The following is a 25,569-nucleotide window of genomic DNA, read 5'->3' as shown; positions in this document are numbered from 1 at the left end:
TACCTGCAAGGAAACACGTGCCGTCATCATTGCTTTGCACAAAAAGGGCTTCACAGGCAAGGATATTGCTGCCAGTAAGATTGCACCTAAATCAACCATTTATCGGATCATCAATAACTTCAAGGAGAGCGGTTCAATTGTTGTGAAGAAGGCTTCAGGGTGCCCAAGAAAGTCCAGCAAGAGCCAGGACAGTCTCCTAAAGTTGATTCAGTTGCGGGATCGGAGCACCACCAGTACAGAGCTTGCTCAGGAATGGCAGCAGGCAGGTGTGAGTGCATCTGCACGCACAGTGAGGCGAAGACTTTTGGAGGATGGCCTGGTGTCAAGAAGGGCAGCAAAGAAGCCACTTCTCTCCAGGAAGAACATCAGGGACAGACTGATATTCTGCAAAAGGTACAGGGATTGGATTGCTGAGGACTGGGGTAAAGTCATTTTCTCTGATGAATCCCCTTTCCGATTGTTTGGGACATCCGGAAAAAAGCTTGTCCGGAGAAGACAAGGTGAGCGCTACCATCAGTCCTGTGTCATGCCAACAGTAAAGCATCCTGAGACCATTCATGTGTGGGGTTGCTTCTCAGCCAAGGGAGTGGGCTCACTCACAATTTTGCCTAAGAACACACCCATGAATAAAGAATGGTACCAACACATCCTCCGAGAGCAACTTCTCCCAACCATCCAGGAACAGTTTGGTGACGAACAATGCCTTTTTCCAGCATGATGGAGCACCTTGCCATAAGGCAAAAGTGATAACTAAGTGGCTCGGGAAACAAGACATCGATATTTTGGGTCCATGGCCAGGAAACTCCCCAGACTTTAATCCCATTGAGAATTTGTGGTCAATCCTCAAGAGGCGGGTGGACAAACAGAAACCCACAAATTCTGACAAGCTCCAAGCATTGATTATGCAAGAATGGGCTGCCATCAGTCAGGATGTGGCCCAGAAGTTAATTGACAGCATGCCAGGGCGGATTGCAGAGGTCTTGAAAAAGAAGGGTCAACACTGCAAATATTGACTCTTTGCATCAACTTCATGTAATTGTCAATAAAAGCCTTTGACACTTATGAAATGCTTGTAATTATACTTCAGTATTCCATAGTAACATCTGACAAAAATATCTAAAGACACTGAAGCAGCAAACTTTGTGGAAATTAATATTTGTGTCATTCTCAAAACTTTTGGCCACGACTGTACACATATTTAACAGATGTTATTGCTGCTTAGGAGATAGACTCACGTCTGTCCTAGTGGTCTCCCGAGTGGCGCAGAGGTCTAAGGCACTGCTTCTCAGTGCTTGAGGCCTCACTACAGACACTCTGGTTCGATTCCAGGCTTTATCGTAACTGGCTGTGATTGGGAGTCCCATAGGGCGGCGCACAATTGGCCCAGCGTCGTCTGGATTTGGCCAGTGTAAGCAGTCATTGTAAATAAGAATTTGGTTAAATTATTTGTTAGAAGCTGCTGTAGGGCATTTTTATCTCAAGGTCATCAGACTGTGAAATAGCCATCACTAGCCAGCTTCCACCTGGTTATGTAACCCTGCACATTAGAGGCTGCTGCCCCATATACATAGACATGGAATCACTGGCCACTCTAATAATGGAACACTATTCACTCTAATAATGTTTACATACTGCTTTACCCATCTCATATGTACATACTGTATTTTATTCTACTGTATCTTAGTTTATGCCGCTTTGACATTGCTCGTCCAAATATTTATATATTCTTTATAATTCCATTCCTTTACTTAGATTTGTGTGAATTGTTGTGAAATTATTAGATATTATTTGTTAGATATTACTGCACCATTTCACTACACCTGCATTAACATCTGCTAAACATGTGTATGTGACCAATAACATTTGATTAGTGTAGTGAAAAGTAGCTTATTCTGTTGGAAACGTGACGTATAGAACTGACATGGATCACTGTTCTACATTACTGAAAACCTAGCCTGGTCCTAGATCTGTTGTCTCCTTCTATAGCCTGGTCCCAGATCTGTCGTCTCCTTCTATAGCCTGGTCCCAGATCTGTTGTCTCCTTCTATAGCTTGGTCCCAGGTCTGTTGTCTCCTTCTATAGCCTGGTCCCAGATCTGTTGTCTCCTTCTATAGCCTGGTCCCAGATCTGTCGTCTCCTTCTATAGCCTGGTCCCAGATCTGCTGTCTTCTTCTATAGCCTGCTCCCAGATCTGTTGTCTCCTTCTATAGCCTGCTCCCAGATCTGTTGTCTCCTTCTATAGCCTGGTCCCAGATCTGTTGTCTCCTTCTATAGCCTGGTCCCAGATCTGTTGTCTCCTTCTATAGCCTGGTCCCAGATCTGTCGTCTCCTTCTATAGCCTGGTCCCAGATCTGTCGTCTCCTTCTATAGCCTGGTCCCAGATCTGCTGTCTTCTTCTATAGCCTGGTCCCAGATCTGTTGTCTCCTATAGCCTGGTCCCAGGTCTGTCGTCTCCTTCTATAGCCTGGTCCCAGATCAGTTTGTGCTCTTGTCAACTCCGTTGCTCTATTGTCAAGCCACCATTACAAGGTGTGACAAGGAGTTGCCATTATAGTACAAACAGGCTGGCGCTCATATCAAACTACAGAGAATTTCTATCTGAACATTCTATCTGAACATTCTGGAATGTTACACCTTGCCAAATAATGAGCTCCATCTCATTAATATTCCAGTCTATAAAATATGAATGTCCTCATCATTTGAGTAGTTAACCAGCACAGTGGTGAGACAATGAGTGGTGCTGTCTGGTAATGTGGATGTTATTGATCCCTGTTGGTGCTGTCTGTCTGTCTGGCTCTATAACCTGGATGTTTGTAGACTACAGACTGTAATATGAGGGCTGTCCCTCCTTCCCTCCCTCCTTCCCTCCTTCCCTCCTTGTGTTGTGTTCAACCTCTTAAATCACTCCAAGTTCCCTTTTCTAATGTGTAATATCACTGTTATATCTATGGCTACTGTACTAACTACTCTCTCTCTGCCCTCTCTGTCCCCCCTTCTCTCTCTCTCTCTGCCCTCTCTGTCCCCCCTTCTCTCTCTCTCTGCCCTCTCTGTCCCCCCTTCTCTCTCTCTCTCTCTCTCTCTCCTCTCCAGGCTCTCTCTCGTGTCACCCCCAGTGGCCTCCAGTCAGCAGCCCCTCGATGAGTCCCTCTGTCCCCCATCACCACCACCATCACCCTGGAGGGTTAAACCATGACGACCCTAACCATACCACCTCCCAACACACACACTTCAATGCCTGGAGGGTTAAACCATGACGACCCTAACCATACCACCTCCCAACACACACACTTCAATACCTGGAGGGTTAAACCATGACGACCCTAACCATACCACCTCCCAACACACACACTTCAATACCTGGAGGGTTAAACCATGCAGGACCCTGACCATACCACCTCCCAACACACACACTTCAATACCTGGAGGGTTAAACCATGACGACCCTAACCATACCACCTCCCAACACACACACCAACACACACTTCAATACCTGGAGGACTCTTACAGAATCAACCAATCAAAAGGCAGGACAAGGACCTCTACATCCACTATTAACTCCATCCATCCAACCAGCCAATCAAAACACAGACTGATGCTCTGCCTCTTTGACATCAACTGATCTCTGCTAAGTAACAAGCTCATGCTGTTGTAACATGGTGGCCACCACACACACACACACACACACACACACACACACACACACACACACACACACCCGACTCGGAGAGCGTTCAGCCGTGCTCTTGATCACTTTCTGTCAGAGGACGTCTGGCTTTGGACACGGAGGAGATGAGACGTGATGGAGGAGGAGGAGGAGAAACGAGAGAGAGAGGAAGGAGGGATTTTGTTGCCCCTGGCACACCCAGAACAGTCACTGCCCCCCCACCCCTCTGCTGTCGTGAACCCCAGCAAGGACACTGACATGGGGCACACAGACCTGCTTAACACCCCTTACATGGCCTCCTCCTCCATCACTTCTCTCATCCTCCATCGCTCCTCTCCTCCTCCATCACTTCGCTCCTCTCCTCCTCCATCACTTCGCTCCTCACCTACTCCATCACTTCGCTCCTCTCCTCCTCATCACTTCTCTCCTCTCCTCCATCACTTCTCTCCTCTCCTCCTCCATCACTTCTCTCCTCTCCTCCTCCATCACTTCTCTCCTCTCCTTCTCCATCACTTCTCTCCTCTCCTCCTCCATCACTTCTCTCCTCACCTCCTCCATCACTTCTCTCCTCTCCTTCTCCATCACTTCTCTCCTCACCTCCTCCATCACTTCTCTCCTCTCCTTCTCCATCACTTCTCTCCTCACCTCCTCCATCACTTCTCTCCTCACCTCCTCCATCACTTCTCTCCTCTCCTCCTCCATCACTTGTCTCCTCTCCTCCATCACTTGTCTCCCTCTCCTCCATCACTTGTCTCCTCTCCTCCTCCATCACTTCTCTCCTCTCCTCCTCCATCACTTCTCTCCTCCTCCATCACTTCTCTCCTCCTCCATCACTTCTCTCCTCCTCCATCACTTCTCTCCTCCTCCATCACTTCTCTCCTCCTCCATCACTTCTCTCCCTCTCCTTCTCCATCACTTCTCTCCTCACCTCCTCCATCACTTCTCTCCTCTCCTCCTCCATCACTTCTCTCCTCACCTCCTCCATCACTTGTCTCCTCTCCTCCATCACTTGTCTCCTCTCCTCCTCCATCACTTCTCTCCTCTCCTCCTCCATCACTTCTCTCCTCTCCTCCATCACTTATCTCCCTCTCTCCTCCTCCATCAGTCCATCAGCTGAAGCAGATGCTCCTCCCAGCCAGGTATCCTCCAGAGCTGCTGCTGTACTGATAAAGCCATCAGCTTCTTTCTCTTTCCCTCCCTGTTGTCTTTTACTTGATTTACTAGTTGACTTTTCCTCTGTTTGTGTTTAGGTGAAGTTGATTAAAAGTTGTTTGTACTGGCAGTGTTCTGTCCTGACTACACTGACTGGTGTGTTCTGTCCTGACTACACTGACTGGTGTGTTCTGTCCTGACTACACTGACTGGCAGTGTTCTGTCCTGACTACACTGACTGGCAGTGTTCTGTCCTGACTACACTGACTGGTGTGTTCTGTCCTGACTACACTGACTGGTGTGTTCTGTCCTGACTACACTGACTGGTGTGTTCTGTCCTGACTACACTGACTGGTGTGTTCTGTCCTGACTACACTGACTGGTGTGTTCTGTCCTGACTACACTGACTGGTGTGTTCTGTCCTGACTACACTGACTGGTGTGTTCTGTTCTGACTACACTGACTGGTGTGTTGCTGTTTTTATACGGTTGCGAATATCAGCTGAATCATGTCAATCAACTGACTCATGCCAATCATAAATTGTGTCTAAGTGAAAAGTGGTGTGTGTTTTCCGTTTTAAAGAGAGATGATGGAGGTAATATTGAATGAATGACCCCTAATTGCTATTCTGAAGGTCATATGAGAGGTATGTTTGTGCAGCAGGAGATGGCCTGGGTTCCATTTTGTGTCCTCAAAGACTCTCTTAATCCCCACAATGCAATGCCTAGAAAGAGAGTACTATTCTCCAACTGGACAGTGGGTTTGTAGAAACGTAACAATTTCCAGAGGGAAGACGCGTCCCAAACACCACCCTACTCCCTATGGGCTCTGGCCGAGGGTGGTTCAAATCCCATTGTATTGGTCACATACACGTGTTTAGCCGATGTGTGTGTAGCTAAATGCTTGTGGGCTGAATAGGGTACTGTTTGAGACGTGGCCTTCTCTGTTGTTTTTAAAGGGGACTGTGAGAAAGCAAACTCTCTACTGTTCTTAAGCTGACTGTGTGTGTGACAGTTTTAAATAAGGACTGGTTGTTTGTCCATTGGGATGGGATGGGGGGGTGATGGGATGGGGGGGGTCTTCTCTGCTAGTCAGTCTGTTTCTCCATCACCTCGTCTCTCTTCAGCCTCCCCTTCTGCTGTTGCTGTTCTGGGGCTGACAGCTGTGAACCACTTTCATGTAGCAGTTATTTTTGTTTGTTGTTGAACATGTTGGTCAGTTAAATGTGTGTTGGGGGGGTCTGCTTTAAAACACCTATTTCAACCTATGCTTTCAATCCACCACAATCTCTAACTTCTTTTTATTTTTTATCAATCAATATTTGAAAATGTTTTTAATGTAGTGAAACTACGTTTCTAAGAAAAAGTGATCTGATAATTGCCAGAGGGCAAAGTCTGGTTTGGTGCCAGAGGGCAAAGTCTGGTTTGGTGCCAGAGGGCAAAGTCTGGTTTGGTGCCAGAGGGCAAAGTCTGGTTTGGTGCCAGAGGGCAAAGTCTGGTTTGGTGCCAGAGGGCAAAGTCTGGTTTGGTGCCAGAGGGCAAAGTCTGGTTTGGTGCCAGAGGGCAAAGTCTGGTTTGGTGCCAGAGGGCAAAGTCTGGTTTGGTGCCAGAGGGCAAAGTCTGGTTTGGTGCCAGAGGGCAAAGTCTGGTTTGGTGCCAGAGGGCAAAGTCTGGTTTGGTGCCAGAGGGCAAAGTCTGGTTTGGTGCCAGAGGGCAAAGTCTGGTTTGGTGCCAGAGGGCAAAGTCTGGTTTGGTGCCAGAGGGCAAAGTCTGGTTTGGTGCCAGAGGGCAAAGTCGGGTTTGGTGGATGTACAGTAGACTATCGACCAATGCTACGGTTCTCTCTCTTCTGGTTGTCCTATTGGTTAGTTCAGGAAGAGGGCCAACCCACTGGTCATATCATTCAGTGTAGTACCGCCTCAGGGTGCTGTAGGCCTTTTCTGTAGTCTGGGTTAAAGGGGGTTTAGTGGTAGCCTGTTCCTAGATCAGTTTGTGCTGTCTTGTCAACTTTATCCCTCAATGCATTATAATGAGTGACAAGGAGTTGGCAAGGGAGTACAACCAGATCTGGGACCAGACTAGTTTAGTGGTGGGTCTGTCTTCTGTTGTCATGTATATAGGATGTACCTAGTACTCACGGTGAAATATCATGTCTGCATTAGGAGCTGGTAGCAGTTCCAGGATCAGATGTATTGTTTTCCTCCTAATGGTTAAGGTTAGGAGTTAGTTGTATAACCTGATCCTAGATCTGTGGTTAGGGTTAGGTTCTACCTCCAGCTCTGTATTAGCCACTGTGTGTGTAGTATGATGATGAAGGTAGTGTATGGGGGGGGGGGGGGTTGAATGCGTTACTCCATTGTAGTTTTGGGTAAGTTAGTTTTAAACCCTCAAACCGACCGGCTGATGGTCTCAAAAAAAGAAACTCCCACCTCATTCTCTTCAGTGTGGGATTGTGGGTAATGACGATAAAGGTACACTTGTGTTAAGTACAGTTCTTTATGTGGGATCTCTTGTTTCTATCTGGGTATGTCATGTCTTTTTTTATTTCCTTCTTGTTTTGTGTTTGCATTTCTACGTGGGGACGGACTCCGGAACCTTGCGTTGGTTCCCACAATGCATCACTCACTGAGTCATGGGAAGTCTTGTCGTCAGTTTTGCTCATCATTTGTAATGCCACTGTATTTGTGTATTTTAAAATTGTGTAAATAAATGAATAAGTCCTTGTACACTTGTGTCACTACAGTTTTCATTGATGAGCATGTGGCTTCAGCAGTCAGACTCTGTTTTGTAGCGTTGTTAGACTCTGTTTTGTAGCGTTGTTAGACTCTGTTTTGTAGCGTTGTTAGACTCTGTTTTGTAGCGTTGTTAGACTCTGTTTTGTAGCGTTGTTAGACTCTGTTTTGTAGCGTTGTTAGACTCTGTTTTGTAGCGTTGTTAGACTCTGTTTTGTAGCGTTGTTGGACTCTGTTTTGTAGCGTTGTTGGACTCTGTTTTGTAGCGTTGTTAGACTCTGTTTTGTAGCGTTGTTGGACTCTGTTTTGTAGCGTTGTTAGACTCTGTTTTGTAGCGTTGTTAGACTCTGTTTTGTAGCGTTGTTGGACTCTGTTTTGTAGCGTTGTTGGACTCTGTTTTGTAGCGTTGTTAGACTCTGTTTTGTAGCGTTGTTGGACTCTGTTTTGTAGCGTTGTTGGACTCTGTTTTGTAGCGTTGTTGGACTCTGTTTTGTAGCGTTGTTAGACTCTGTTTTGTAGCGTTGTTGGACTCTGTTTTGTAGCGTTGTTAGACTCTGTTTTGTAGCGTTGTTGGACTCTGTTTTGTAGCGTTGTTGGACTCTGTTTTGTAGCGTTGTTGGACTCTGTTTTGTAGCGTTGTTGGACTCTGTTTTGTAGCGTTGTTGGACTCTGTTTTGTAGCGTTGTTGGACTCTGTTTTGTAGCGTTGTTGGACTCTGTTTTGTAGCGTTGTTGGACTCTGTTTTGTAGCGTTGTTAGACTCTGTTTTGTAGCGTTGTTAGACTCTGTTTTGTAGCGTTGTTGGACTCTGTTTTGTAGCGTTGTTAGACTCTGTTTTGTAGCGTTGTTAGACTCTGTTTTGTAGCGTTGTTAGACTCTGTTTTGTAGCGTTGTTAGACTCTGTTTTGTAGCGTTGTTAGACTCTGTTTTGTAGCGTTGTTGGACTCTGTTTTGTAGCGTTGTTAGACTCTGTTTTGTAGCGTTGTTGGACTCTGTTTTGTAGCGTTGTTGGACTCTGTTTTGTAGCGTTGTTAGACTCTGTTTTGTAGCGTTGTTGGACTCTGTTTTGTAGCGTTGTTAGACTCTGTTTTGTAGCGTTGTTGGACTCTGTTTTGTAGCGTTGTTGGACTCTGTTTTGTAGCGTTGTTGGACTCTGTTTTGTAGCGTTGTTAGACTCTGTTTTGTAGCGTTGTTGGACTCTGTTTTGTAGCGTTGTTAGACTCTGTTTTGTAGCGTTGTTGGACTCTGTTTTGTAGCGTTGTTGGACTCTGTTTTGTAGCGTTGTTGGACTCTGTTTTGTAGCGTTGTTGGACTCTGTTTTGTAGCGTTGTTGGACTCTGTTTTGTAGCGTTGTTGGACTCTGTTTTGTAGCGTTGTTGGACTCTGTTTTGTAGCGTTGTTGGACTCTGTTTTGTAGCGTTGTTAGAAGCTAGTGTAGACTTCAAGCTGAACAGAAGTTGGCGTGAACATAGTATGGACAATCTGTACCACTGTAGTCCCCCACTAAGTGGCGCTGTGGGACAACATGCCCCTTTCCCATCTACCCACTGCTGTAACAGGACAGTTAAACAAGTCTATATTAATCATGTCGGCATCAGAGAGCGAGATCGCCGAGTCCCGTGTCAGCGGGGGCCCTCATGCATGGCTCTGTTATTTTTGGTCGTAGCGTGAAGCATAAAATTCATTGAGTTGATCTGGTAGAGGGGCATCGTTGGGCAGACCACAGCTGGGTCTTCCTTTTAGAATCTGTAATGGACTGAGAGCCCTGCCACATGCGGAGCCTGTGTAATATGAGTCCAGCTTGTTGGATGGCTCTGAGGTCGTAGCGGGACTCAGCCGTAGCCTCTGGGTTGGCTGCGATAGCTCTGTGTAGTAGCCCTGTCCTTTAGTTAGCACCAACCTCTGTGTTAATCCTGGGCTTTTGATTGGGGGACGCAGCGAACCTTCACTGTGGGGACAACGTCGGCGATGCATTTCCTAATGAAGCCGGTGACTGAGGCCAGTCCAGTCAGCGCTAGCGAAGCAGTCTTGTAACATAGTCTCGTTAGTCACTAGTTACCACAGCCACAAAGTCATAAACCCCGCCTATTTCTACAATTTATCTTCTTAAAAAGTGATTTTAAACCTAACCTAACTGCTTAACCACACTGCTAACCTTTTGCCTAACCTTAAATGAATACCAAAAAGTAGTGATAACCCATTGCCTCCGATACGAAGGACAATTTCTCAACGGGACACGTCACGGGTACTTCCTGTTTGAGCTTCTGCTTGTAGACAGGAAGCAGTAGTATAGAGTCATGATCTGATTTGCCGAAGGGGGGACAAGGGAGGGCCTTGTATGCTTGCTTGTGGTTAGAGTGACAGTGGTCTAGGACTGTATCCACTCTAGTGGTGAAGGAGACATGTTGATTGAAGTTGGGCATTACCTGTCTTAGAGATTCCCCAGTACTTTTGTATACTTTTTAGCCAGTAGTTCTGAAAGTAGCGCTCACGAGCCAAAAGTGGTCCCCGGAAAGTGCGTACTACGGCACATACTGTATGTGCAGGTCCAGTATGCGCACCACATCATTCGTCTCTCTTTCTCGCTCCTCTGTGTTCATCTTGCTGGCTGTTACTCAAATGGTGGAAGGGTCGGCATTTAACCATCAGGTATTCCAACACGGATGAACTTCGGGTAGAGATTTCCACTGCGCTAGAGTCAACACACCATTTGCTGTTGATGAAGAGGCATACTCCTCCCCCTATCGATTTTCCTGAATCCGATGTCCTGTCTGCTTGGTGAATGGAGAAATCTATCAAGTTGGATAGCCATGTGGGGGATCTTGTCCAAAAGTCATTTTTGAGAAAAGCAGAAAACATAGCAGTTATGAGAGTCCCGTTGATAGCAAATCCGTGATTGGAGGTCATGCATTTTATTATTACCAAGTGACTGGTCAAAACAATAGAATGAAGAGATGACCGGTTTTCCCTTCGCCTTAATCTCGCCAGGACCCCCCCTCTCCTGGCTCTGTAATGCTGGCGTTTCCTCTGGGGTAGCTTGACAATTGGGTGGGAATTAAACAGGGTAGATGAGTCTCTGGTTGAAGCCAGAATTGAGGTTAGTAACTGTTGATATGATGTTCAGAAGTTATTGTCGATCATAAGACATGATAGTAGATACTATTTGTTTTAAAGAGAAATGCCAAAAGAATCACAGAATAGCAAAGTTTGGTTCGAGCTCGCACGACGACAGCCATACAGTACGCCATCTTAACTAGGGTTGCAAAATGTTCAATAAATTCCTTGGATTTCCCGAAATCTGGGTTGGAGGATTTTTTTTTATCTAGAGGGAATAAGCTGGAAATTCAGAATCCTCCAACCAGGATTTCTGGGAAAACAGGGAATTTTATTGAAAGTTCCTGGAATTTTGCAAACATAATCTTCACACAGGTGAGGCCAGGTGAGGTCATAGCAAGCATTAAGGCCACATGGCTGCGTCCCAATAGTCTAAAGACGCCTCCTCTGCTTCATCTACACACAGATCTGAAACTATAGGATAGGTGGTAGAAATAATTATGGTTGATGCTTATGAACAATTTACTTCCACAGCTCAACCGCTTACAGATCAGTGCAGAATGAAGCTAGTCAAAACAAGACTTTCTTATTGGACAAGTTCATGAAGGTCCCTCCCTGTTTCGACCCGTTTGTTTCCGATTGGTTCCTGATGAGTAAACCCCAGGTTCACCCAGAAGTTCACATATAATACAGGCTCATAGAGGCCTGTGTAAGTACATCAATGCATTTAATACAGGAAGTATATTGTTAGTCTTCAAAGACATTGACAAACAGTACACACACTTTGAGCACAATACACACGTAGATCATAGAGGTTAGGACTATAGACCTTAGTGATACATTGCATAGTACCACAGCATAGAAACACTAATACTCCCTAAGAGACGTCTGTTTTGAGGTCGTGAGAGCGGTTTGAAACTAGAGAACAATATTTTACAAGGGACATATTTGTGGAGTGTGTTATCAGTAGTTGTGCAATTAATAAAATGACTAATCTGTTTGCATTCTTTAGGAAGTTTAAACAGAAATGAAATTGCTCAACTGACAATTGAACCCAACCTGAATCAACATGTCAACAAGCAACATACACAGGAAATGACCTCAGCACGGAACATTGTGATTGTGTGTGTGTACGTGCATGTGGTTTGTGTAACGATTTTACCACAGAACCGGAGGCAAGAGGTGACGTGTTCAATGGAAGCAGCAGACGCTAAAAAGAGGACACACGGGGGAAGGCAGGGTAGCGAGAGCAGCTCTCTCCTTATTTAACATCAACAGGAGGGACGTCAACAAAACCCCAGAACTAGAACATGGCCGTTTATTCAGTCATTATTCATCACTCAGAACAAGTATGACAGAAACACACATGGTTCCACACAGTCAAGGTGTATCCTCAGAACAAGTATGACATAAATAACACATGGTTCCACACAGTCAAGGTGTATACTCAGAACAAGTATGACATAAATAACACATGGTTCCACACAGTCAAGGTGTATCCTCAGAACAAGTATGACATAAATAACACATGGTTCCACAGAGTCGTGCTTGGAAGTGCTCTGATAACCAAAATGAGTTTGGGAAATATTCTAAGGTACTGTAAGTCTTCATGTCTCATCTACTATCTGACGTGACCGAAGTGCCAAATAACAAAATAATCAGAACTGACTCCAATTAAATAGTCAGGATCTAAACTTGAATAAGATTATAAACATATCATCTATACTGAGCCACTGACAAGAACAATAAACCTGGACTTTAAATTCTGCCTTGTTGTTTATGTGGTATTTTCAGTTCCAACTCGTTGAGGTGTTTAGGTCCATCAACTCGTTGAGGTGTTTAGTTCCATCAACTCGTTGAGGTGTTTAGTTCCATCAACTCGTTGAGGTGTTTAGTTCCATCAACTCGTTGAGGTGTTTAGTTCCATCAACTCGTTGAGGTGTTTAGTTCCATCAACTCGTTGAGGTGTTTAGTTCCATCAACTCGTTGAGGTGTTTATCTCCATCAACTCGTTGAGGTGTTTAGTTCCATCAACTCGTTGAGGTGTTTAGTTCCATCAACTCGTTGAGGTTTTTAGTTCCATCAACTCGTTGAGGTGTTTAGTTCCATCAACTCGTTGAGGTGTTTAGTTCCATCAACTCGTTGAGGTGTTTAGGTCCATCAACTCTTTGAGGTGTTTAGTTCCATCAACTCGTTGAGGTGTTAGATCCATCAACTCGTTGAGGTGTTAGATCCATCAACTCTTTGAGGTGTTTAGTTTCATTGTATAGCTCCCAACAGATAAACAAGGGATGCATCCCAAATCAAATCAAATTTTATTTGTCACATACTTCAAACACAACAGGTGTAGTAGATCTTACAGTGAAATGCTTACTTACAAGCCCTTAACCAATAATACAGTTTTAAGAAAAATAAGTGTGAAGAAAGTATTTACTAAAATAAACTGAAGTAAAAAATTCATAAATAAAAAATTGAAGAAAATAGAAAAATAACAAATAATTAAAGAGCAATAATAAATAACAGTAGCGAGGCTATATACAGAGGGTATCGGTACAGAGTCAATGTGGAGGCTGTATACAGGGGGTACCGGTACAGAGTCAATGTGCGGGGGCACAGGTTAGTCGAGGTAATTGAGGTAATATGTACATGTAGGTAGAGTTAAAGTGACTATGCACCCTAGTGGGACCCTAGTCCCTATTACTTTCGGGGGCTCCTGAGTGGCGCAGCGGTCTAAGGCACTGCATCACAGTGCAAGAGGCGTCACTACAGACCCTGGTTCGGTTCCAGGCTGTATCACAACCGGCCGTGATTGGGAGTCCCATAAAGCGGTGCACAATTGGCCCAGCATCATCCGGGTTTGGGCCATCATTGTAAATAAGAATTTGTTCTTAACTGACTAGCCTAGTTAAATAAAGATTAAATACATTTAAAAAAGTTTTGCCCAGGGCCAATAGTGCACTATATAGGGAATATGGTGCCGTGTGGGATGCACTAAGGTAAAATAATAGCCACACCGCTACGTAACATGGTCTTTATCAGTTAACATGTAGCACAGAGTCTCACTGCAAGTTATCTTTAGAAAACAGAACACACGCAGTGAACAAGGAAGTACATAAATACAACTTATCATGAAATGGAGAGGCTATTAGCCTTCCTTAACAAATACTGACATAATAAAAGTATCATTACATTTTTTAAGTTCTGTGTTTTAGATCTGCATGGGAGGTCATTGGTTTCTCTGGACTGGTTTCTGTCAGCTAGTTCTGCCAGACCTAATAATGTCTGTTCCAAATGGAACCCTATTCCCTATATAGTGCCCTAGTTTTGACCAGAGCCCTATGGGCCCTGGTAAAATGCAGTGCACTATATAGGGAGAAGAGTTCCATTTGGGACTCAAACGCTGCATCTACAGATTAAACTGTGAACTCTAGAAACAGTGTGACCTATTTCTGCCATCATAGTTAATGTTATGACACTGAAACAAACAGAAGCAGGCTATCTCTCTCTGGGTGCCATTAGGAATGTAACATGGGATACTAGTCTGGTGTTCTCATTGGCCTCCCTCTCTGTGTGTCCTAGTCTAATAAAGGTTACAGAGTGAAATTCAACCGTTCAACATCACGATACCTTTAAACGTCTGTGTCAAAGCTCTGAGTGAAATGATATGCATCTGACAATACCCAGGTATCCATTCATTCCTCATTCTGCCACTCAACGGAATGTTGAATGACAGCGGAATGTTCCACACTGGGTTTGGTTAAAGTTCCGGAACACTTCTAATGTTGTGCTCCAGAGTAACAGTGGTAGGAAGGATGGTATTTATTCCATATTATTACAGACAACAACATGGTGTATACCATATCGCCCTGCAGCACTACACACTGGTAGCTTCACAATTCACATGGCAGTGTACAACACTATTAACACGGTTATTCACTTGACATTTATCACTTTCACTTTATGATTGTGTGTGTTATTGTTGTTGATATGGCACACAGCCCCACAGAGAACAGCTACACAACACAACACCTCAACTACATACAGGAGGATACTGCTAGGACTAGCTCTGTCTTCCCCAGTATGCTTCTCTAAGCACTTTCTTGGCCCACTTCTAAGTACACGTTTTAGTGCCCTTCAAAGTACACTGTGGAGTACATTTCTTAGTGCCCTTTAAAGTGCCCTTGTCAGTGTTTAAGTGTAAAGTCTGTAGTTTGTCCTGTACCAGGTTCTCTTCCTCCTACAGACGTGTCTCAGAACTGGAGAGCACGGCGCCATTTTGTTCTTCTGGTTCTTTAAGGAAGCGCTCCACTTCTTCTGAGACCCCCATTACACTCTCAGGCCTGATCTCCTTCTCTTTCTCTTCCTCCTTCTTTTTCTCACTGTCCTCCTCGTCCTCCTTCGCTTTCTCAACCGCTTCCTCCATCTCCTTCACCTCCTCTTTCTCCTTCTCCTCTTTCTCCTTCATCTCCTTCACCTCCTCTTTCTCCTTCTCCTCCTCCATCTCCTTCACCTCTTTCTCCCCCTTCTCTACTTCCTCCTCTTCCTCAGCGGCAACAGGCTTGTTGAGAAGCTCCATTTCCGCAGAAACCGTTCCGTTCTCCAGTTCCGCGGCGGGTTCCGCGGGCTTCTTCCTGATGAACAGGAAGTTACACGTGGCTAGGACCACGGCAGCGAGAACCACCTCAATTCCTGCCAGCAGGAACACGTACATGTAGTTCTTAGTGGCGTCCAGCAGTCGACCTGAGGAGGGATGGAGAGAGGGAGGAGGGCGATGAGAGATTAAGGAGAAACAGGTGGAGCGAGGGAAGGAGAGAGAGACGTGGAGAAAGGGAGAGGGGAGAGAGATCAGAGACGAGAGGGAACTGGATAAATTCTACATTATATTTACCTAACCTTAACCCTAACCAAACCCTAACCAAACCCTAACCCAACCTCCACCTGTTAATCCTGTGTGTACTAACCTGCTCCAGGTGGTCCCACCAGCACAGCAATAGCTTCCATGAGCAACACCAGTCCTATAGCGCTGGAGAATTTCTCCGTGCCAACGATCGCCATGAGAACCTCAAACTGTAGCGCCCCGACCATGCCGTAGGAGATCCCGAAGAACACACAGAACACCACCAGAGACGGGTAGTCCTTCGCCTGCAGGGGACATGGAAACCAGATAGTATTTACAGTAACATTTTACAGTATTTACAGGATACCAACAGTAACGGTATTGATACTCAGGATACAAAATACAGTAACAACAGGGATGTTAACAACACATATGTATAGTTTAGATGCTGTATGTATCATTAGTCAATACAGCAAACATAAATGTACACATGACAACCAAATCAACCTCAACAAGCCAACACATTACTGTAATTCCATGTCCAGCCTCAACAAGCCAACACATTACTGTAATTCCATGTCCAGCCTCAACAAGCCAACACATTACTGTAATTCCATGTCCAGCCTCAACAAGCCAACACATTACTGTAATTCCATGTCCAGCCTCAACAAGCCAACACATTACTGTAATTCCATGTCCAGCCTCAACAAGCCAACACATTACTGTAATTCCATGTCCAGCCCTACCTGAGATCCCACCAGGTCAGTGCATCCGTTGAAGATCATGGCGAAGCTGAACAGGTAAACAACTCTGGGCCTGACCCACTTCAGCCCAGCGATGATGCCACAGGTGGGCCGGGCGAAGATATCTATGAAGCCTAGGATGGTTAGGAGGAGGGCCGACTTAGTGTCTTCGTTGCCCAGCTCTTTGGCATAGCTCACCACGAACACCGGCGGCACAAACAGACCCAGAACCTAGGATAGGATCAGATGAACTTTAACAATGTCAATTTGAAATGAAGGCAGACAATTTAATTGCAGTCAAGTGACATGAATACAAAAATAAATTTAAAAAATAGAACTATAGCTTCTACTTTGCAGTTTATTGAGAAGTAATTTAAAATAAAGACCCTTTTTTTCAATTATTGAATTGTAATTTCAGTTTTCTTAGGACTTCTTAGGTCAAAAGTAGTGCACTATATAGGGAATAGGGTGCATAGAGCTCTGGTCAGGAGTAGTGCACTATAAAAGGGAATAGGATGCCATTTGGGACATAACACAGTATTGTTCCTGTTCTGACTCACCATAATAGACGCAGCTATGGTGTAGATCAGGAAACCCCTATCCTTAAACACACTGAAGTCCAGGAGCGGTTTGCGTTTGGACGGGGTCTTCTCTACCTCCAACTCTTTTCCCTCCTTCTCTACATCTTCCAGTTCCAGCTGGGTGCTTTTAGGAGGGGCCACTAGGGGCCTCATGAGGGCTGCGCAAGCGCAGCAGTTGAGCAGTAGACCCCCCAGGATGAGGAAGCCTCCTCTCCAACCGTACTGGTACTGCAACAGCTGGAAGAGACAGCAGGGTTAGAATTAAGGTCAGGGTTAGGGTCAAAGGTTATAGGTGTAATGTAGAGGGGAGAGGCAGCAAAGGGTGATGGGGCTCCCAGCAGCAAGGTTATGGCTAGGGGTCAGACGTTAGAGGGTGATGGGGCTCCCAGCAGCAGGGTTATGGCTAGGGGTCAGACGTTAGAGGGTGATGGGGCTCCCAGCAGCAGGGTTATGGCTAGGGGTCAGACGGTAGAGGGTGATGGGGCTCCCAGCAGCAGGGTTATGGCTAGGGGTCAGACGTTAGAGGGTGATGGGGCTCCCAGCAGCAGGGTTATGGCTAGGGGTCAGACGTTAGAGGGTGATGGGGCTCCCAGCAGCAGGGTTATGGGTAGGGGTCAGACGTTAGAGGGTGATGGGGCTCCCAGCAGCAGGGTTATGGCTAGGGGTCAGACGTTAGAGGGTGATGGGGCTCCCAGCAGCAGGGTTATGGCTAGGGGTCAGACGTTAGAGGGTGATGGGGCTCCCAGCAGCAGGGTTATGGCTAGGGGTCAGACGTTAGGGGTGTAGTGTAATACCTGTCCCAGAGGTGATAAGCAGCAGAGGGCCACAGGGCTCCCAGCAGCAGCCAGGCCGTTAGCCAGGGGCCTCTTCTCACTGAAGTAGCGATTCAGCATGATCAGAGATGGCTGGAAGTTCAACGCCAGGCCCAGACCTGGAGGACAGGGGGACAGGAGAGGACTGTCAATGTAGACCAACCTGTAATGACTCCAGTAGAGAGGTAGATGTGGACCAACCTGTAATGACTCCAGTAGACAGGTAGATGTAGACCAACCTGTAATGACTCCAGTAGACAGGTAGATGTGGACCAACCTGTAATGACTCCAGTAGAGAGGTAGATGTGGACCAACCTGTAATGACTCCAGTAGACAGGTAGATGTGGACCAACCTGTAATGACTCCAGTAGAGAGGTAGATGTGGACCAACCTGTAATGACTCCAGTAGACAGGTAGATGTGGACCAACCTGTAATGACTCCAGTAGAGAGGTAGATGTGGACCAACCTGTAATGACTCCAGTAGAGAGGTAGATGTGGACCAACCTGTAATGACTCCAGTAGAGAGGTAGATGTGGACCAACCTGTAATGACTCCAGTAGAGAGGTAGATGTGGACCAACCTGTAATGACTGCAGTAGAGAGGTAGATGTGGACCAACCTGTAATGACTCCAGTAGACAGGTAGATGTGGACCAACCTGTAATGACTCCAGTAGAGAGGTAGATGTGGACCAACCTGTAATGACTCCAGTAGAGAGGTAGATGTGGACCAACCTGTAATGACTCCAGTAGACAGGTAGATGTGGACCAACCTGTAATGACTCCAGTAGAGAGGTAGATGTGGACCAACCTGTAATGACTCCAGTAGACAGGTAGATGTGGACCAACCTGTAATGACTCCAGTAGAGAGGTAGATGTGGACCAACCTGTAATGACTCCAGTAGACAGGTAGATGTGGACCAACCTGTAATGACTCCAGTAGAGCGGTAGATGTGGACCAACCTGTAATGACTCCAGTAGAGAGGTAGATGTGGACCAACCTGTAATGACTCCAGTAGACAGGTAGATGTGGACCAACCTGTAATGACTCCAGTAGAGAGGTAGATGTGGACCAACCTGTAATGACTCCAGTAGACAGGTAGATGTGGACCAACCTGTAATGACTCCAGTAGAGAGGTAGATGTGGACCAACCTGTAATGACTCCAGTAGAGAGGTAGATGTGGACCAACCTGTAATGACTCCAGTAGAGAGGTAGATGTGGACCAACCTGTAATGACTCCAGTAGACAGGTAGATGTGGACCAACCTGTAATGACTCCAGTAGAGAGGTAGATGTGGACCAACCTGTAATGACTCCAGTAGAGAGGTAGATGTGGACCAACCTGTAATGACTCCAGTAGAGAGGTAGATGTGGACCAACCTGTAATGACTCCAGTAGACAGGTAGATGTGGACCAACCTGTAATGACTCCAGTAGAGAGGTAGATGTGGACCAACCTGTAATGACTCCAGTAGACAGGTAGATGTGGACCAACCTCCAGTAGAGAGGTAGATGTGGACCAACCTGTAATGACTCCAGTAGAGAGGTAGATGTGGACCAACCTGTAATGACTCCAGTAGACAGGTAGATGTGGACCAACCTGTAATGACTCCAGTAGAGAGGTAGATGTGGACCAACCTGTAATGACTCCAGTAGACAGGTAGATGTGGATGATGCTGGTGGAGAAGGAAGACAGAATCATCCCCAGAGAGGCAAAAAGTCCCCCCACCATCATCACCGGACGACACCCGTAACGATTCACCAACACACTGCACAGAGGACCTGCAGTGAGAGGAACACACACATATTGAATCTATGTGTCAGTGTGTTAGACAGTATCTGTGTGTGTGTGTGTGTGTGTGTGTGTGTGTGTGTGTGTGTGTGAGACAGTATCAGTGTGTGTGTGTGTGTTAGACAGTATCAGTGTGTGTGTGTGTGTGTGTGTTAGACAGTATCAGTGTGTGTGTGTGTGTGTGTGTGTTAGACAGTATCAGTGACCTGTCTATTTCTTTTTCTCCCCAACTGTGTGGTATCCAATTGGTAGTTACAGTCTTGTCCCATCGCTGCAACTCCCGTACGGACTCAGGAGAGGCGAAGGTCGAGATCCGTGCGTCCTCCGAAACACAACCCAACCAAGCCGCACTGCTTCTTGACACAATGCCCACTTAACCCAGAAGCACCAATGTGTCGGAGGAAACACTGTACACCTGGCGACCGTGTCAGCGTGCACTGCGTCCAGCCAGCCACAGGAGTCGCTAGTGCACGATGGGACAAGGACATCCCTGCTGGAAAACCCTCCCCTAACCCAGACGACGCTGGGCCAATTGTACGCCGCTCCATGGGTCTCCCGGTCGCGGCCGGCTGCGACAGAGCCTGGACTCGAACCCAGAATCTCTAGTGGCACAGCTAGCACTGCGATGCAGTGTCTTAGACCACCGCACCACTTGGGAGGCCCCCCCGTGTACCTGCCTGTGTGTGTATGTAAATTCTCTACCTGTGCCGTAGAGCATAGCCAGCAGTATAGATGAGATCCATGCTGTGTCGCTATACCCCACTTCGAACTCTCTGATCAGTTCCTTGAAGAACACGCTGACAGCCTTGGGGAAGGCGTAGGAGAACCCAGTGATGACGAAACAGCCGGACAGCACAGCCCAGCCCCACCCCCCGTCTGGTGCCTTCACCCCCCCAGGTCCCTCGTCCACCACCACACCTCCCATGGTCCTCTAAGTTTAGATCTGAGAGGAGAGAGAGGAGGGGTGGGTTATAGTATAGCTAACTCAGGGGGCATTCCTGACCAGGACTCGAACCCAGGTCCAGCGTCTGTCAACCCAACACCTTAGCTGTTACACCAAGAGATCCAAAGCTCTTGACAAGGTTGCTAGGTGTTGGGATTAAAGGTCACTACAATAGAAATACAATTCATAGAACATGCATAATCAGCATAGATATAACATTGTATACCAGTAGTAACACAACTTCCTAGCTGTATCCTAAGCCTCATAACCATGTTGTCATTGCCTTAATTATTACCTTGTTGAATTTTATTTAACCTTTATTTAACTAGGCAAGTCAGTTAAGAACAAATTCTTATTTACAATGACAGCCTACACCAGCCAAACCCAGGACAACGCGGGGCCAATCGTGCACCACCCTATGGGACTCCCAATCAAGGCCGGTTGTGATACAGCCTGGATTCGAACCAGGGTGTCTGTAGTGATGCCTCTAGCATTGAGATGCAGTGCCTTAGACCACTGCACCAATTGGGAGCCCCTAGATGAATAGATGTTGTTGAATAAATTCTATATTGATTAAATTAAATATTGATGAACAGAATTGCATAAAGTGGCTTGGCCTTGGTCTGTATTCATTGTGCAACAGCAGGTTGAAATACGGTCAGCAACAATTATTTAAACCAGACTGAAAGGCTCAATATAAATACAATCCATTATTTACTCTCCATATCCCGGCCAGGTGACCTTGCAAACCTGGAGGACACTACAGTATTGCAATCATCTTTGCTGTGTGTGTACTTTCAGCAATATATTCTGCTTACCCCCATATACACATAGTCTGTAATAATCATACTCACCACCACCATCACAATATATTAGATTTACAAACATAGCTTCAGGAGCCTGACTGATTACACCGAGTAATGGCTAGCCATGGCTCCATGGAGAGCCGTAATGCACTCTGGAGATTTACAGTTTCATTTCAGCAAAGGGAAAAAGCAATGGGTTTTAGTGCCACCGCCACACATCACCAACCATGGCAGGCCCCCCCAGGCCAAGCATTCTCTGAGGTATATTTATGACCAAGACACCATCGATACAGAGAGCTAGCCACACACACACACACAGGCAGGAGTTATCTGTGCTGTGCAGCAGTTTCTCAGAAATGTTGGATTTAACTTCCCTAAACACAATGGGGCTATTCTGATATGCTTGAGGCTGACTTTAATCAAATATTCTCAATGCCAAATCCTTTAAAACATTTGACATGATTTTTTCCTATAAGGGGTTGTTAGTGGGACTGTTAATATACTAATGAGCTTTATGAGAACCATGCCTGATGTGTCTAGTCTAGCAGTGGGCCTATAGCCTAACTGACACCTGGTGTAGCCCAATTAGAGCTTATAACCTAATACAGATCTGGCGCCAGAACCAATCAGTTGGAAGGGCCTTTGACTTCCAAAGGGGGGCTCGTTTTTTCATGGGACCTTCTACGTTCACACATTGTTTTTATGGCTGCACAGCTCGTGAGTTTCAAGTTTTGGGGAAGCTTACAATTTATCCTATCATTTCTACCGATCTGCGTGCCAGTTATGATTATTTTTATATGCGCATTTTAGTGGAACAATTTAATTTCAATAATAAAACGTTCCTTTCTCAAAATCCATGTCACGTGGTTAATCATACAAATCTGAATTAAAATGATAACGATCTAAAAGTTTAAATTCAACTATGGCGAGAGCACCAACCTCTGCCATATGGACACACTGATACACTGTGATCCATTGGTGGCTAAAGAAGTGAGAGCATAGAACTCAGAAGCAACACTAGGCGTTTAACTTCCATCATCAGCTACGTTAAATAACTAGGCCTTTAACTTCCATCATCAGCTACATTAAATAACTAGGCCTTTAACTTCCATCATCAACTACGTTAAATAACTAGGCCTTTAACTTCCATCATCAACTACGTTAAATAACTAGGATTTAACTTCCATCATCAACTACGTTAAATAACTAGGCCTTTAACTTCCATCATCAACTACGTTAAATAACTAGGCCTTTAACTTCCATCATCAACTACGTTAAATAACTAGGCCTTTAACTTCCATCATCAACTACGTTAAATAACTAGGCCTTTAACTTCCATCATCAACTACGTTAAATAACTAGGCCTTTAACTTCCATCATCAACTACGTTAAATAACTAGGCCTTTAACTTCCATCATCAACTACGTTAAATAACTAGGCCTTTAACTTCCATCATCAGCTACGTTAAATAACTAGGCCTTTAACTTCCATCATCAACTACGTTAAATAACTAGGCCTTTAACTTCCATCATCAACTACGTTAAATAACTAGGCCTTTAACTTCCATCATCAACTACGTTAAATAACTAGGCCTTTAACTTCCATCATCAACTACGTTAAATAACTAGGCCTTTAACTTCCATCATCAACTACGTTAAATAACTAGGCCTTTAACTTCCATCATCAACTACGTTAAATAACTAGGCCTTTGACTTCCATCATCAACTACGTTAAATAACTAGGCCTTTGACTTCCATCATCAACTACGTTAAATAACTAGGCCTTTAACTTCCATCATCAACTACGTTAAATAACTAGGCCTTTAACTTCCATCATCAACTACGTTAAATAACTAGGCCTTTAACTTCCATCATCAACTACGTTAAATAACTAGGCCTTTAACTTCCATCATCAACTACGTTAAATAACTAGGATTTAACTTCCATCATCAACTACGTTAAATAACAAAGCCAACAAATAAAAACAGTAGAACATTCCTGGTTCTTTCAATCACATTAATCTCTCTAATCCGCCTGTCTGCCTCCCTTTCTATCTGTCTTGATTTGAGATATTGCTAGTGAAGTGCAACATTTTTATCAAGCCGTCACGTGGCCCGGTCCGGAAGCTGTCACTGCCGAACTTGCAACATTGTATCAACTAGCCTATTCTGGGCCCTCAGAGTTTCCCGTGCTTGGTGATGTTGGAAAGATTTTTCAAATACTGAGGAACTATCAATTGCAATGGGTGTTTTTTTATTTAACCAGGTAAATTGACTGAGAACACATGCTCATTTACAGCAACAACCCGGGGAATAGTTACAGGGGAGAGGAGGGGGATGAATGAGCCAATTGGAAGCTGGGGATGATTAGGTGGCCATGATAGTATGAGGACCAGATTGGGAATTTAACCAGGACACTGGGGTTAACACCCCTACTCTTACAATACTGGTATCTTTAGTGACCACAGAGAGTCAGGACACCAGTTTAACGTCCCATCTTAAAGACAGCACCCTACACTGTCTTTGAGCGTTGAGATATTTTTATTTTAAACCAGAGGAAAGAGTGCCTCCCACTGGCTCTCCAACACCACTTCCAGCAGCATCTGGTCTCCCATCCAGGGAGGAACACTGCTTAGCTCCGTGATTGAGAGTCCCATAGGGCGGCACACAATTGGCCCAGAGGTTTGGCCAGGGTAGGCCATCATTGGAAATAAGAATGTGTTCTTAACTGACTTGCCTAGTTAAATAAAGGTTAAATAAATACAAATAAAACATCTGGGGTCGCTCTCCATTCCCGCGCATCCTTGGAATGTCTTCACATGGACAAGTTTAAAGCCAAAACTCCAAGTTCGATTAATTTCCTGGATCGCAGCTTTAAAAGGGACGGATTGACTGTGACACAGTTCTGTTTCCATCTTGAAGAAAGTCTGATACTGAGAACCCAAACAAAGACATTCGCCTTTAAGACCCGACATATAGGCCTATCTCATAAATAGACCAGCTACCATAGCCCACTGTACATGGCCTATGTTGTGCGGGCATAACGGTCCTTTGAATGCTTAACCTACAGCAAATATAGTATTATAAAAACAGCAGTATTAACAAATGTTTTATTTGAATGTCCAAAAACCTATTAGCTGTGTAAGACAAGACGTAGACTGCGCTCCGAATGTGTTGTAGAGAGACGGTTCGCGCATCACTAGCGGTTATGGAAAGCCAAAAGCTATAAGGGGTTGTCACTAGTTACCACAGCCACACAGTCAAAATTGGCTAACTTCGGTTGACAGTTGGACGATGTTTCCTCCGACACATTGGTGCGGCTGGGTTCCGGGTTAAGCGAGCAGTGTGTCAAGAAGCAGTGCGGCTTGGCAGGGCTGTGTTTCGGAAGCATGGCTCTCGACCTTCGCCTCTCCGGAGTCGGTAGGGTAGTTGCAGAGATGAGACAAGATCGTAACTACCAATTGGATATCACGAAATTGGGGCGAAAAAAGGGGTCAAGTAAAAAATGTATAATAATGAAATACATTTAAAAAAACTACTGAACCACATAAACCTTCCCATCATTAATATCGTCACTTCACAGAACTCTCCTTTAACAGAAAACTCTGAGGTGAGTTCCAAACACACACACACTTGGTCCCTGAGAGATGTGGAGTGAGAATACATGGTTTCAGCTTCGCAAGGTATTGTTACATCAGCTGAGCAACTCTGCGCAGATGCTAATGTGGGCACCAGGCAGAAGAACCACATGCAATATTTCATAATAGACTCTTAAATTAGTGAGATAGCCAACGAAATGATGATTGAAGTGAAAGTAAAAGGACATTACAGGTGTGCGCATTCATAGTGAAATATGATGGTGCGCTCAAAATAGAGTTTGGCATCTCCAAACTCACAGACACATACCACGGACCTGGTATGATATCGGTAGCCTACTTCATGTTCTTTTCATCCCACATAGCTTGTTGGGGGACAGGGGACCCTAGAACTGGGCTAGAGATATGCCTACAATATAGAGATTTCCCGGAGCTATGTCATCTAGGCCACGTCACTACAGTCACCCCACTCTGCGATGATGCGCAAAGTTCCATCTGAGCGTTCGTTTTGGCGCATAGCCTACATGTTTATCCTGTTGTTAGCTTGGCCGTTGTAGTCTTCACAAAAAAATGTAAAATATATTAAGCCTACGTGTAACCAAAAACAGACTTACCGAAGCTACAGGTCAATAATTGAGCCTCTCAGCGGTTGTGATCGACATCGTCTATTTTATGATGTTGATGGCGACACGCTGTTCGGAGAGGAGAGGGGTCTGCTGTTACACCCCCCAACCGGCCCCCAGGATGCTGTGGCCGGTGTCACGACTATAGCTCACACCCAGCTGAATGAATGGCCTGTCACTTATTCTATTGGGTAATAACGGCTTTATAATATACAATTTTTTGTCAATAATAAAATGACA

At 45.3% G+C, this 25,569-nt stretch overlaps 3 protein-coding genes across 6 annotated transcripts in view; 2 read left to right on the top strand and 1 right to left on the bottom strand.

The window, feature by feature from the left end:
* LOC106596082 (casein kinase I) overlaps positions 1 to 7,541 on the top strand; it is an 89,652-nt gene extending 82,111 nt beyond the window's left edge. For both annotated transcript variants that reach the window (XM_045715859.2, XM_045715858.2), the window contains one exon: positions 3,091 to 7,541. Coding sequence is in view for 1 of the 2 variants with exons in the window: in XM_045715858.2 (XP_045571814.1) it covers positions 3,091 to 3,141 (51 nt within the window). In the remaining variant the exon portion in view is untranslated. The remainder of the gene's footprint in view (positions 1 to 3,090) is intronic.
* Positions 7,542 to 11,904: 4,363 nt separating this feature from the next.
* Positions 11,905 to 25,569, bottom strand: part of LOC106601989 (monocarboxylate transporter 4) — a 14,194-nt gene continuing 529 nt past the window's right edge. Inside the window, exons 2-9 of one of the 3 annotated variants that reach the window (XM_082972930.1) lie at positions 20,066 to 20,306; positions 18,421 to 19,353; positions 17,813 to 18,382; positions 17,556 to 17,692; positions 16,741 to 16,998; positions 16,184 to 16,411; positions 15,562 to 15,742; positions 11,905 to 15,340 (exon numbers count right to left, since the gene is read on the bottom strand). In XM_082972930.1, the coding sequence (XP_082829056.1) occupies positions 14,838 to 15,340; positions 15,562 to 15,742; positions 16,184 to 16,411; positions 16,741 to 16,998; positions 17,556 to 17,692; positions 17,813 to 18,382; positions 18,421 to 19,353; positions 20,066 to 20,288 (3,033 nt within the window). In that variant the 5' untranslated portion in view covers positions 20,289 to 20,306 and the 3' untranslated portion in view covers positions 11,905 to 14,837. Of the gene's footprint in view, positions 15,341 to 15,561; positions 15,743 to 16,183; positions 16,412 to 16,740; positions 16,999 to 17,555; positions 17,693 to 17,812; positions 18,383 to 18,420; positions 19,354 to 20,065; positions 20,307 to 25,569 lie in introns of those variants that run through there. The other 2 variants (XM_045715854.2, XR_014391738.1) reach the window with 2 other exon arrangements.
* The window catches only part of LOC106606201 (dihydrouridine synthase 1-like (S. cerevisiae)), a 34,300-nt gene continuing 33,182 nt past the window's right edge, over positions 24,452 to 25,569 (top strand). Inside the window, exon 1 of the mRNA XM_045715856.2 lies at positions 24,452 to 24,720. The gene's annotated coding sequence lies outside the window, so the exon portion shown is untranslated. The remainder of the gene's footprint in view (positions 24,721 to 25,569) is intronic.

This window comes from Salmo salar, chromosome 03, assembly GCF_965601325.2.
Source record: "Salmo salar chromosome 03, fSalSal1, whole genome shotgun sequence".
NCBI classification, from domain to species: domain Eukaryota; kingdom Metazoa; phylum Chordata; class Actinopteri; order Salmoniformes; family Salmonidae; genus Salmo; species Salmo salar.
Note: the sequence above shows the minus strand (reverse complement) of the source record. Positions and strands in the feature narration are given on the sequence as shown.